General features: G+C 41.9%; 1 protein-coding gene across 1 annotated transcript; it reads right to left on the reverse strand.

Moving 5' to 3' along the window:
• Window positions 1-14462, reverse strand: LOC307249164 (solute carrier family 41 member 1-like; the record flags this gene model as incomplete). The annotated part of the gene is made up of 10 exons (XM_080025799.1): window positions 14373-14462; window positions 9729-9836; window positions 9184-9255; window positions 5578-5722; window positions 5319-5465; window positions 4535-4679; window positions 4062-4141; window positions 1337-1471; window positions 745-893; window positions 1-180 (listed from the first exon to the last, which is right to left on the reverse strand). Exons 1-10 carry the CDS (start codon window positions 14406-14408, stop codon window positions 1-3), a joined length of 1197 nt encoding a protein of 398 aa, XP_079881925.1. The 5' UTR covers window positions 14409-14462.
• Between the last annotated feature and the right edge of the window lie 29 nt (window positions 14463-14491).

A 14491-nucleotide genomic window follows, 5' to 3' on the forward strand; every position in this document is an offset into this window, starting at 1 on the left:
TCAAACTCCAGTCTTAGAAGAACTGACCATCAGAATCAGTCTGAAGCTCAGAGCCAAGAAGCCGGTCCCCAACAGGTCCCCCAGAGCTGTGAGGTATGGGATAGAGAAGTTGTCTGGGTCTAGTCCCCTTCGCCACAGCCAGCGCACCATCAGGTCAGCCACCAGAAGCAAAATCACCACCTGAACCATGGCAGTAGTTGGGGTAAAAGTGTCAAAAGACAGTATCCCAGATTGGTGTAAAACAAACAACTTGTCAAAGCCCCTGTAAAGCCAAATGCAAAAACAAAAAAAATCCTTCTCGCTACAGGATGTAATTTGGGGGTTTTGTTGCATAATAGTAAGCATCTGAAAAAGGTTAGGCATATGTATCAATATATATTAAAGATATTGTCATTTTAGTTGTATAAACTTTACATAAATTCAGTTTAGATGAAGCAGGCTATGCCCTGGTTCTTATTACAAAATAGGTGTTTTGAACTAATCACAGCAGTTCTCTCCCCGAACATTCTGTAAAAACATTGACTGTTGGCGTGGAGACTGTTTGATACAACCACGCAGACACATTCACGTCAAAAAGGTCTAGAGAATTTTTTTTTTTTTTTAAACTTTAACTTTAACTTTAAAATGTTTTTAACATTTCATTTAAATCAGAGTTTTGTCAAATCTTATTGAGACACCCCACTTTGATATTATTGATTGATTTTTACTATCTTAGACCAGGTTTTGCAATAGTCTGGAACTGACCTGGAGCAGAGCTGCACACAGGTAGCAGATGATGAAGGTGGGCATCATGGCATTGCGGCCCCCCTGCAACATATGGATGGTGTACAGGAAGAGCAGGTGACCCGGGACTACAAGGGTGACGAGGACTCTGGCCGATTTGGAGTTCACATCTGAAGAAACATGGAATGTAATTCAAGGCTCAATAACAGCGCCAACTTGTAGAGGATTCCTTCGAAGAAGAATAGCAAACCCCATGGAGTGGGGACGCACGTTCTGTCAAATGTTTTGCATTTCTGCGCACAACGGTGCGCAGCTCAATAAGTAATGAATGAAATACTTCTATATTATTTTTTCAAAGAGCTTTTTACACTCTGGTTTTTGTCTTCGGGTAAAACAAAATATCACACGTAGCTTCAGAAAAAGCAAGGCTAGCTGTATCCCTCTGTTTTTAGTCTTTATGCTAAGCTTAACTAAATGGTTGCTGGCTGAAGCTTCCTATCATATTTTTCTAGCTTACTAAATAGTATTGAGGTATGGGAATTGGAACGCATGGTCATATAGGTCTTTTTGGACATTACACAAAAACAGAAAATCAAGTTTCCCTGTATCTGACCTGAGGAGCAGAAGGTAGCCCAGGGTCCAGGGCAGGTCTCCCTCATTTTAAATGGAAGAGCTCCAGGAGCACTCCAGTAGTGGAGGTAGGAGGACATCCTGCTCGCCTGAATGGCCACCAGATTCCCTCCTATACCTGCATGGATGTGAAAGAGGACCACACTGATCAATTCAATAATAAACATTTAGTGAACCGAGCAATAACAAAACAATAAGGGCGTTTTAAGACTGGCCTGAAGGTAGCAGCATGACGGATGGAAATGTGTTGTTGCGTCTGACAAAAAAAACAATAAAGGAATACTTCACCCATACGGAACCGGCGTACTATCATCAAAAAATCCCTATTATAATATAATGAATGAGGTTTTTCTTCCCTCAGTCTTTCCTCAGTCTTCTCTTGGCCCAGCTGTCCTGTTAATCCTAACCCTATTTCCCATGTGTGACAGTGAGACCATAAAACACTCTTTCTGCCTTTTCTCAGACTAGGATGAACTGATTTCAAATTTTTTTTTGCACAATTCTACTACATAGGATCTCAGAGTTCAATACACCTTCATATTTCCACTGGCGAAGTAGGTCTTTAACAAAACTTTATTAATGTACTTCATCACCAAAAAAAAATAAAGATTTAGAGCTTTCACAGTACGTTTTAGTATGTACCAATGTGAAATGCTCAAAGTATAATCACATACAAACTGCATGAGCTTCATCAGTTGTTCTCTTACCGGCATATAACCATAGGAAAAGGCTGAGCGGTCAACTTTAGAACATCACAGTAAAACACCATTGGAAAATGATTCACTGTCCAAACAGTAATTACGCATAAAATCTATTCAGCAGTTATTCCAAAATCGTGTGTTCCCATGGGAATTTGATCTTTGAAGCTGGGAAAAGGCGATGTGGATGTAGAGCCATATTCATTGTAACCATGATTTCTTTAAGAGCCAAAAAATCTTTGGCTTGCAGAGCTTTGAAGCACATGGGTCATTTAAACAAAGCAGGAGAAGTATTCCTGGCAGTGTTCTTCACTTCTACATACTTGGTCTTTAGTTGAGTATTTTTTTCTGTTACTTTATACTGTAACCAAGACATTTCACAGGGAAATGTTGTAATGTTGATAAATATTTAACATAGAAAAAAATAACATGATATGTGTATATGATATGATTCAGTTCTACAATCCTATGAAGTACCTCACATTGGTTCCATGTTAACATTATGACACTCTTACAAGCATTTGTTAACAAATGTCCCTCTCGAAGGATACTCTGTATATAATCAGTACTTTTGATTCTAGAGGCATTTTGTTATTTGAGTACAATTTTGAATGGGTTGTATTTGTAAGGGAGTATATCTGAATACTTCATCCACCACTGGTCTCTGGTGAGCAGGGCAGGAAGGGAGACTGCCTTTTTGAAATGCAAATGCACTTCCTGTATTGGGATGGCAATACATGCAGGAAGGATCCTTTGGTAGCCAGTGAATGCATTGTTGGCATTCTCATCAGGCTTGAGGTTCATGTAAAGACCATTGTTTTCCCACTCTACTTAGTATGCAGCTCTGTGGGGGAGTGAAGATCTGGCTCTGTAGGCCCCCTCTGAAGTTCCTTTGACAGGGAGGAGACTGCTCAAATTTAGCAGCGCTTTAATACCTCGTGACTGATTCCCAGTGCACATTGGAGGCCCTTTTGAATAATAATTGGATTTAGCTGCGGGGCATCTGCATGCTCCAACAACTTACACATGGCAGCAGTTGGCAACTGTATTGATAATAATCAAGCTAATTATGAGGCTTAGATGTCATTCATCAAAGATTACAGGTGTTGAAACACTATAAGCCCATATTCCAGCCCTACTTACTCACTTGGGAAAACATGTCAGTACTCATTTCTTCACTTAGAACATGTGGAAGAATTGTCGCGATTTGTTTCAGCTTCAATGAAAGGGGATTAATTAAAAGGGGATAATATATATTTTAGGCAAAAGTTATTTAAGTTTTAGTCCAAATTTCATCCCTATATGCTTCTAAAACCAGGTGTAAAATAGTACTCAAGCACATGCTCCTGACAACTCCAAATTCAACTCCAACTCTTAAAACAGTGACAAACAGTCGTTTTTTAACACCTCGCCTACCGAGCTCATCAACCCAACTTCTGATTAAAAAAAAGGTTCTAAGCCGATGTTGTAGCACTAGGTAGGCTAGTTGGTATTAATATCAACTGCCTTGATAGTTGGCAAATTCTTCAGTCCCGTCGACATTTCTTTTTTCAGGAGATATGGATCACATATAACATATTTAGCAGTTTTCTGTTTATATCTTTGTTTTATAATGACATCTGAACTCAATACAAGCTTTCCACTTCAACATCCATCACCGCTACTCGTCACTTTCACTTCCTGACCACCAGCATCTCTTTGAGCGTCATCTTCTTATAACATTAGTGTGCTATATAAACCATATATTGAGTGTTCATATACTGCTCCTTAAAGGCCTACTTCACCGGTTGGAATATGAAGGTGTATTGAACTCGGAGATCCTATGAAGTATAAATGTGCAAAAAAAATTGAAATCGGATCATCCTAGCCTGAGAAAAGGCAGAAAGAGTGTTTTATGGTCTCACTGTCTAACCCTACATTTCTCTTTCTGTGATGTCACAGAAAGAGAAATGTAGGGTTAGACAGGGGAGGTTAAGTTATATGTTACCAATAGGTCATTTTTCCACTCACCATTTATGACTGGAGAGAACACTGCTATTCCCTTGAAGTTGGGATCGCTCACAGTCTTATCCAGAATCAGTCCACCAATACTGAGAAAAAAGACATCATACAGTAAGGGCCACATCCACCAAGAGAGAGAAGAGAGAGGGAGAGAGAGACATAGACAAGGGGAGTACAGCAAGTGTGCAGGAAATTTAGTACACACTTTAAATACACAGTATTTGCTCCACTAAAACAGCCTGTTGCAATTAGCGCTGGCCTTTGAGTATAAGGTATAATTTTTTCTGTCATTTGCACTGGTTTAGCGACCATGAAAGTGGTGCAATCCTTTAGTGGATGTGGCCCTAAGAGTCCAATTGAGACAAACCAGCTTTATTTACTGATTTATTGAAATGAAATAGGCACATATTTTCATTTGACAAAAAAATCATAAAGTTGTTGGACTCAGCAACTGGTAGAGATAGTGTCATGTGTGGGCTCACCTGCTGATGGACATGGCCAAAATGACTGGCTGCCAGCCGGACTTCAGGACCTCTCTGATTGGTGGAGAGTGACGGGCAATAATGACCCACACTGGGATGAGGAGTAGGAAGAAGCCACACGTGGCAGGAGGCAGGTACCACATGTCTGGAGAGCAAGTAACATGCACACAATACATGTGAAAACAACTTTCATTACACAATTAATATATTTAGTAAATTTAAATGTTCTGTATTTAAAAAAAACAGTGGACAAGACACATTCTGACCATGACAGAAATGATGTAATACATCTGGAATACTTTTGAAATGTACTGCTGCCTTGTTGGCAGGCTTAAAGCATCCACGTTGGACGATGATACCCTCTTCTGGCTGAATACTAAAATCACAACAATTACTTTTTTGCCTCATCCTTTCCCTGCGTTCCGAATTGCATCCTCTTTCTTTTATCTATTCTACATACTAAATCTAACTATAAAAATAATCTAGTTAGGATGCAGTAGGCATACAACTGGGACATACATTTACTTATTTATTTCATCATAACATTGCACGTTGATCTTGCCTCTTGCTTTTATATCTGGCGCATCCCCGTTTGTTTTCATATGGCGGCTCCGTTGATGTGACGTCACTTCAGGTTCCCACTGGATTATGGGTCAGAATCGCCTAAATCTTTTTTCTACCATACTAAATAGTAGAAAGTATGCGATTCGGAACGCAGGGCCAGTGTTCACTAGTGTCCATATCACAGGTGCAGGCAAATATTGTACTGAAAGTGTGCTGTGACCTCTGTAACCGAAGAAGAGACTGCTGACCCCAGCAAGCAGGGACAGTGTGATGAGGTCGCCCAGGCTGGCAGCGATGGGCGTGGCCACGTTATCAGGATTGATGCCCACTCTCCTGGATCCAATAATCACAGCCACCATCACCAGACCTGACAAAGCACAAGACCAAGAACTTGACCTAGAAGTAAAAACAATACGCTGTACAGAAACTCTATCCTCTGTGTATGTACAATACTGCATTCTCATTCATCTGTGTCTGACCTAGAGACAGGGCAGCAATAAAAGCGGTGGTGACGCTGCTGGCACACAGAACAGCAGCCTGGATAAGATCCACTCTCCCTCTGGTCAGACAGCCTAGACCCACTGCTGCTACCGCTGCCAGGAAGCCCACCACTGTAGCCTGGAGCTGGGGGGAAGGACAGAGCAGAGGGACCTGAGTCATGTTCTGTGTGTGCTATCAGCCCATCTGTTTACTCTCATATCTCTCTGTCTGTCTCAGAGAAAAGAGGAAGTGAGGGGCAAACACATTCAGAGGAAGACAAGAGACGTGTAAGAATGTGTTCAATACTCAATGACTAAAAAGAACATGGATACATTGTTTTAAATAAAGGTTTAACCAACATTTTGCTAAATAACCGAAGAAATTATTACAACTATAATTTATTCTATTTCATATATATACTGTTAATAAAACAGTATATACACTCACCGGCCACTTTATTAGGTACAGCGGTTCATTTTCTTGTTAACACATCAGCCAATCACATGTCAGCAACTCGATGCATTTAGGCATGCAGACCTGGATGGGACAACTTATTGAGGTTGAAACCGAGAAACAGAATGGGGAAGAAAGGGGTTTTAAGAGACTTTGAACATGGCGATGTTGAGGGTGCCAGGAGGGCTGGTATGAGTATTTCAGAAACTGCTGATCTACTGGGATTTTCACTCTAAACCATCTCTAGGGTTTACAGAGAATGGTCAGAAAAAGAAAAAATATCCAGTGAGCGGCATTTGTGTGGACGTAAAATGCCTTGTTGAAGTCAGAGGTCAGTGGAGGATGGGCATACTGGTTTGAGATGATAGAAAGGCAACAGTAACTCAAATAACCACTTGTTACAACCAGGGTATGCAGAATACCATCTCTGAACGCAAAACACGACCAACCTTGAAGACCCCACCTTGTGCCACTCCTGTCAGCTAAAAACAGGAAAATGAGGCTACAATTCTCACAGGATCACCAATATTGGACAATAGAAAATTTAAAAATCATGCCTGGTCTGAGGGGTCACAATTTCAGTTGCGACATTCAGATGGCAGGTTCAGAATTTGGCGTAAACAACATGAAAGTATGGATCCATCCTGCCGTGCACCATCAACCATGCCATGTTCAAAGTCACTTCAACCCCCTTTCTTCCCCATTCTGATGCTCGGTTTGACTTCAGTACATTGTCTTGACCACGTCTAAATGCATTAAATTGCTGCCATGTGATTGGCTCATTAGCTTTTTGTTTTTATAAGCCATTGAACAGGTGTACCTAATAAAGTGGCTGGTGAGTGTATATGTATACATATACAGTATCTCACAAAAGTGAGTACACCCCTAACATTTCTTCAAATATTTCATTATATCTTTCCATGCGACAACACTGAATAAATGACACTTTGATACAATGTCAAGTAGTCAGTGTACAGCTTGTATAACAGTGTAAATTTACTGTCCCCTCAAAATAACTCGACACACAGCCATTAATGTCTAAACTGTTGGCAACAAAAGTGAGTACACCCCTAAGAAAAAATTTCCAAATTGGGCCCAAAGTGTCAATTTTTTGTTTTGCCATCATTATTTTCTAGCGCTGCCTTAACCCTCTTGGGCATGTAGTTCACTAGAGCTTCACAGGTTGCAACTGGAACCCTCTTCTACCCATTCATGACGACATCAAGGAGCTGGTGGATATTAGAGTCCTTGCGCTCCTCCATCTCCCGTTTGAGGATGCCCCAAAGATGCTCAATAGGGTTTAAGACTGGTGACATGCTTGGCCAGTCCATAACCTTTACCCTCAGCTTCTTTAGCAAGCCAGTGGTCGTTCGGAGGTGTGTTTGGGGTCGTTATCATGTTGCAGTACTGCCCTGCGGCCCAGTTTATGAAGGGAGGGGATCATGCTCTGCTTCAGTATGTCACAGTACATGTTAGAATTCAATGAACTGTAGATCCCCAGTGCTGGCAGCACTCATGCAGCCCCAGACCATGACACTCCAACCACCATGCTTGACTCTAGGCAAGACACACTTGTCTTTGTACTCCTCACCTGGTTGCCGCTCCACACTCTTAACACCATCTGAACCAAATAAATGTATTTTGGTCTCATTAGACCACAGGACATGGTTGCAGTAATCCATGTCCGTAGTCTGTTTGTCTTCAGCAAACTTTTTGTGGGGTTTCTTGTGCATCATCTTTAGAATAGGCTTCCTTCTGGGATGACAGCCATGCAGACCAGTATGATGCAGAGTGCGGCGTATGGTCTGAGCACTGACAGGTTGACCCCCCACCCCTTCAAGCCCTTCAGCAATGCTGGCAGCACTCATACGTCTATTTTCCAAAGCCAACCTCTGTGTACGACGCTGACCACGTGCACTCAACCTTCGTAAACTGGGCCGCAGGGTGGTATTGCAACATGATAACGATCCCAAACACACCTCCAAGACGACCAGTGGCTTGCTAAAAAAGCTGAGGGTAAAGGTTATGGCCTGGCCAAGCATGTCTCCAGACCTAACCCCTATTGAGCATCTTTGGGGCATCCTCAAACAGAAGGTGGAGGAGCGCAAGGTCTTTAATATCCACCAGCTCTGTGATGCTGTCATAAATGGGTGGAAAAGGGTTCCAGTTGCAACCTGTGAAGCTCTAGTGAACTACATGCCCAAGAGGGTTAAGGCAGTGCTGGAAAATAATGGTGGTCACACAAAATATTTACACTTTGGGCCCAATTTGTAAATTTTTTCTAAGGGGTGTACTCACTTTTGTTGCCAGCAGTTTAGACATTAATGGCTGTGTGTCGAGTTATTTTGAGGGGACAGTAAATTTACACTGTTATACAAGCTGTACACTGACTACTTTACATTGTATCAAAGTGTCATTTCTTCAGTGTTGTCCCATGGAAAGATATAAAGAAAAATTTGAAGAAATGTGAGGGGTGTACTCACTTTTGTGAGATACTGTATATACTGTTAATAAAACAGTATATATACTATGTATACATATATATACTGTATGTGTAAGGGTTGTATGTGTTCGCTATAAACCATATAACCAGTGGAATTCTTTAACGTTTTTTTTTGTTTTGCTTAAAAAACTATCTGTCAGTTAAATTAAAATTTTTAACATAAATGTTTGAGCACTGTGCATGCCTCTGTATGCTAATGTTTAGCATATACTGCTGTGCTCACTTCAAAACGAAAGGCCAACCAATTATTTGCGGGAAAACTGAGATAGATAATAGCATTAGGTATAACTATCATAACATTTATTTACTCCTTTCCGTTTAAATAGATAAAACTTTCAATTGTACTATTTAGTGTATCAAACTTTGAAGGATTGAATTGCTTGATTTACCAAACAGATACTGTGTTCCTTTACTTTTATCCACGTCTATGTCCTTGTAAGAGTCATATGTACCCTGTTGAATGTAACACTTTTGTGTTTAATTGGCTGAGATGCATTCATGAAGTGTTTTGAATTGTAGGACATGCTTATCACCCCAGCAAAACTTATTGAGATTAAAGTAAATGTCTTGAAGCCAGCAAAGAGGGACGAATCGATGATGTGTGTGTGTTAATAGGATGGAGAGTTTGTGAGGAGGAGCAGTGTTTCACCTGAATGAGAGCCAGATTACAGGTCACCAGCCTCCACTGCTGCTGGGCCGCATCCATCTGCCCTGTGTTAGCCTGTGGACGCAAAACGCACCATTCACGTAATGACATGTCTCAATCACATGCTATGGGAATGGCTTCTGAATTGTTTTCAAGTACATTAATTCCAACTTCTTGTCAACATGGCAGGATTCCCACAACAAATGGGTCTTTTGTCGTCATTAATAGCTGATGAGTTATACTGTCAAGAGGGTTTTTGCTGAGCTAAGCATATGCTTTGATAATAAATGGTAAATCAGTGGATCCTGAGGTTAGTGAACTTAATAACAACAAAGTATAGTTCTGTTTTTTAATTCTGCAATTGGCTACAACATGTTGCATATGTGAGTCAGAATGGTAACATAGTGTTTTTTAGGGCGATTCACTTATAAAGTACGTATAAAGTGCTAATGCCTGCCACCAATGTAGGCTACACAAAAGCCGACCTGTTTTGGCACTGGCACACAGTGTGTGTATGTCTTTATGTTCGTGAGTGTGTTTCCACTCACTGCTGTTGACAGTCTGGATGCCAATGTCATTTCCAGATTCCCCTTGAGCCCCACCAGGGCTGGCACCAAGATAAACACCTCTGAGATCTCCTTGAACACCTGCCAATGCTGAAAAACATACAGTGCTCTGTTAATGCCAATCTGTTCCCAAGGATATTCACAAACACAGAGACAACGCAGTGAAACTACACTGCAATAAATAGCTTAAACTGGACACTCAACTTAATATTGTAATTTAGTACTTTTTTTAGGTCAATTGGGGCAGGCGAAACAAGTTCTGAATAAAACATTGACACAAAATAAAAGCATATATTTGCTTTTTTATTTATTTACACATGTAGCAGTTAAGGAGCAAAATGATCGATTATTTAAGCTCTGCTTTGGTTTGGACCTATTCCTGGGGGAATAATCTGGCTCTTAACCTGCTAAATGTTCCACTATGTTCACCAGCTATCTCAAACTTGGTCTGTCTGCTGTTTGGTGCTTAGCATACAGTGAACTTTTAGAGCTTTTACTGTGAAAACAGCTGTCTGCTATAGCAGAACACTACTATACTAAGCTGCAGGATAGACAGCTCAACAATAAGCAAAAACCCACTATAAAGCTCCGAAGGTAATTGTTTTCATAGTGGTATTTCATACACTGTTATTATAAGAGCACCAAGTATAGTTGCTTAAATAAATAAAGAACCTGCCAATGGAAGTACATATTAATAAGTTGTGCCCTTCAAATGCTTATTTCATTGTTGTAAAACACACATCAATGGGCCTTCAAAACATTTGCCAATTAACAGCCAATGACCTCGTGTGGTCTTCTCTTTAGCCATGACATGCATGCAACAAGGATACAGTATAAAGAATGTATCAAGGCCTACTGCTGTCTACTTATTTTGATATATACATATTTTCTTATTGTCATTTTAATATACTGTATTTCTGATTTCTGAGAAATAAGACTTAGATCTCAATGTGACTTCCTAATTAAATAAAGTATAAAGAATCCCATTCATCTTTGGTTTGAATCCGTCTGCCTTCCAGCAACTTGCCACTACTACTACTACACCTCAAGCACACAACCTGAAACAATCAACCTAACCATCACTGTGGTGAAGATGAAAAGTCTACCTAGTATATATCATGTAGCTTTTAGTGTCAGCACGCAAACAACAAACGACTCTGCTATAGAAAACTGAGCTAAGTACAATCATGTAATCTAACATGTTGCTCAGACAGACCATACATTTCTGCCCATACATGCACTCTATCCATGACTAGGCCGTGGGCTGAGCGGGTCAGTTTGCATGTGAAGCCCCTCAGCTTCTTCCCCTGGAAACATAGCTCCAGAGCCAGATGGGTCACCACCATGGCTGATCCCCGTTAACCCATTCCTGCCTTGGAAAGTCTTGGTAGGGATTTGCAGCTCCCCTGCACCGCAAAAGAAATCGAGTCAAGTTGATTTGAGACGGATGTAATGATCCATTTGGACTGAGGGAACACCAAGCAGGCAGGGAAGAAGGAGATGAACTTTCCGACTGTTCCCAAATGTCTTCAACTCACTCCGACCTTGTGATGGTTCATAAGCTTCAAACTATTTAGCTTGAAGAAGTCGTGGAGGAAAATGAGGGCCAAAGAGGGATACAACAAGCTTGTTTTGCCCTTCACCTGTCACCCCAACACTGGTAGGGCAGCAACACAAAGTACCTTTGCTAATGGTGGAGTAGGCGGAGGAAGCTGCTCTCAGCCACTTGAACAAAGCAAACACACATGTCATGCACACATATTAAGAAACACACACACACACACACACACACAAACACACACACACACACACACACACACAAACACACACGCTTTCTTCTCCTCACGCCTCACTCTTCAGCAGACGGGCGGCCGAGGATGAGCGCTGGAAGCACGGCCTCTCGTGGGACCTGAAGAAGGTCCAGGTCCTGTAGGACAAGGACATCCAGAAGGCCAGCAGCTTCTTCTCAGCCCTCCAGTGCCTCCGGTCCTTCTCCTTTTCCTCCTTCTCCCACCACACTTCCTTCTCTTTCTCCTCGTCGCTGCTGTGCTGATGCCCTGACAGAGCTTGAACACTCTGGAACTCCTTCCTCATTTTGAACAGGGGTACGCCGGGAAAGTCCGTCCAGGCTGCGAGTCGCGTGAAGGGGACACTGCGGGATGCTGTGTTGACGGATGGTGGGTCTGAAGAGGCAAGGTGTCTGTCGTGCCTGGGGCTTCCACACACATCTGAGACGTGATGGCTCTCTGTGGTGGAGGGAGGGACAAGTCAGAGGACAGTGTGTTTATGTTTGTGTATGTGTGTATGTGTGTGTGTGCGTGTGCGTGCGTGCGTGTGTGTGTGCGTGAGGGTGGTGGTGCCTGTAAGCAAGGTTACCAGACTGTATCAGGACTCTTCTCCCTTCAGGTTTTGCCTCTTCATCCTAGTTATTTCAGAGCACTTCAGAAGGATACTGCAGTTGTGCTCTCCTCGCCCCCTCTCTCTTTGGTAGCTCCTCCTTGCTGTGTCCCTGGATGTCCTCACTAAGTGTGTGACGCACTCAGAGTGTGGGAGCAGCAGCAGGTGCCGTACCTGGCTGTCACAAACACATGGTGTATGGAGACAACGTTTATCCTCCTTGACCTCGAGGGGGAACACACATGCTGCGACTACAAAAGCAATCCCCTGGACTTTTTTTTATTATGCCACTCATTTGTCCGTTTTTGTCTTTCATGGGTCAGTTGCTATTCCATGTAAAACAAATATTTGCCAAGGTCTGGCACAGAGAAAACAATCAATAGCATCTATTCACGCGTAAAACTGCTAAGGTGTAAAGAAAAGACAGACACGTCCTAACATTTCTAGTTTTAGTCTCTTCTTACACCTTTGTTCACACTAAAATGTAACAAATAGGAAGGGCATAGGACTGCCACAAGACAATGTCCTTGCATGTATGCACAAGCACACACACACACACGCACACAGAAACAAACAAACACACACGCGCACACACACACACACACACACACACACACACACACACACACACACATGACATGACATGACACAACACCCACAAGGACAGTGACTCAGCTGAAAAGTGTCCCTGAGGCAAGGCTTGGAATGTCAGCTCTCTGCAGCTCCCCCTTCTGGCTGTAATGAAACATTTCAAGGCAGCAGCTGCTTCAGATGGAGTAGTAACTGGTGGTTGTTTTTACACTTAAATTAAGGAGTCAAACCACTCTTTGGGAATAGGGGAGTTGTCTTTCCTCTTCTTAAAGGTCAAAGGTCACCTTTTGTCATATTGTGGGAAACTAAAAGTTACATAAATGCATGGACATTTCCAGGCAGAATTCCAACTCACCACAGTCAAACAGAAGCCCTAGAAAAATGCGGGGCCTCACAATATTTTGTAAATCCTGAACCTGTCAATACTTTTCATATAATGTATTGACCCCTGTCCAAATACAGCAGGTTAGTAGCTGCGGCTTCTGTCAACACCTCTCAATGACACTGATGATGCATTGCAGCTCTACTGTAAGCAGGTAGTAATTCAGACATAACACAAAAGAATGTTGGCCTTGTTTCCCAGATACTACACTTCAATTATGTTGTAAACTCTTATGTATTGCCAGGACCTGTTAATATTTGACCATGGGACAGGGTGACTTTACAGGCTTATTAGGTCACTTTGACCTCCAACACCCAAACCAACACCAACTTAGTCCATTCACCTCTGAGAGACAGCAAGAGTCAGAGAGATGAACACATGGATGGACAGGTGGGCTTACCTCGTTGGACCTTAGTCTTACTTCTAGGAGCAATAATTATCGGATCATCCTTTAATACAGGTTCTCTCCTAGCCTGCTTCTTCCTCTGGGTTTTCAATGATATCAGTTCCTGTTCTTGTATTGATTCCATGTGTTTTTTTATAATGTTTTTTTAAGTAGGTAATACTGCTGATATGTCTGATTCCTCTTCTTTTTTCTTACGTAAAGCACTTTACTGTGTTACCTTTTTGTGTATAAAAAGTGCTATAAATACAACTCCATTTCCGAAAAAAGTTGGAACGTTATGTAAAATGTGAATAAAACAGAATGTGATAATTTCTTAATCCGTTTCGACATGTAGTCAATAACTAACAGTACAAACATATCATATGTATTTGGGGCACATAAGGGGCAAGGTACAAACTTAAAATGTAATGCTCATGACCTCAGGTGGCATTACATTCAAAAATTGCATGATTTTATAAAGGATATTACTACATGTGCCATGGAACACTTCAGAAAACCATTGTCTGTAAACACAGTTTGTTGCTACAGCCACAAATGCAAGATAAGACTCTAATGAAAGCCATATATTAACAACATCCACATATGCAGCAGACTTCTCTGGGCCTGGGCTCATCTGAGATGGACTGACGCAAAGTGGAACAGCTGTGGTCTGATGAGTCTACATTTCAAACAGTTTTTGTAAATCATGGATGTTGTGTCCTCGGGGCTCCAGAGGAAAAGGACTTTAGAATGGGATTTTTTGGTACTGATCACCTTGTGCCTGTCCTGCTATGGTCCAGACTACATCTCATATGTACTGGTGTCACACAGCTGAGATCCACCACCAACCAGTCACTAGTGTATCACTCACCTGCAAATGATCCAGCAGCATGCCGGCTGTCGCCATGCCCAGCCCAGCCAGCAGGTATGCAGGCAGCACCTGGAGGTAGATCACCCTGGATGACTCTCGGAAGGAAACGTGGAGCTTCT

This window comes from Ammodytes marinus (assembly GCF_949987685.1).
Source record: "Ammodytes marinus genome assembly, chromosome: 4".
Lineage (NCBI taxonomy): Eukaryota > Metazoa > Chordata > Actinopteri > Uranoscopiformes > Ammodytidae > Ammodytes > Ammodytes marinus.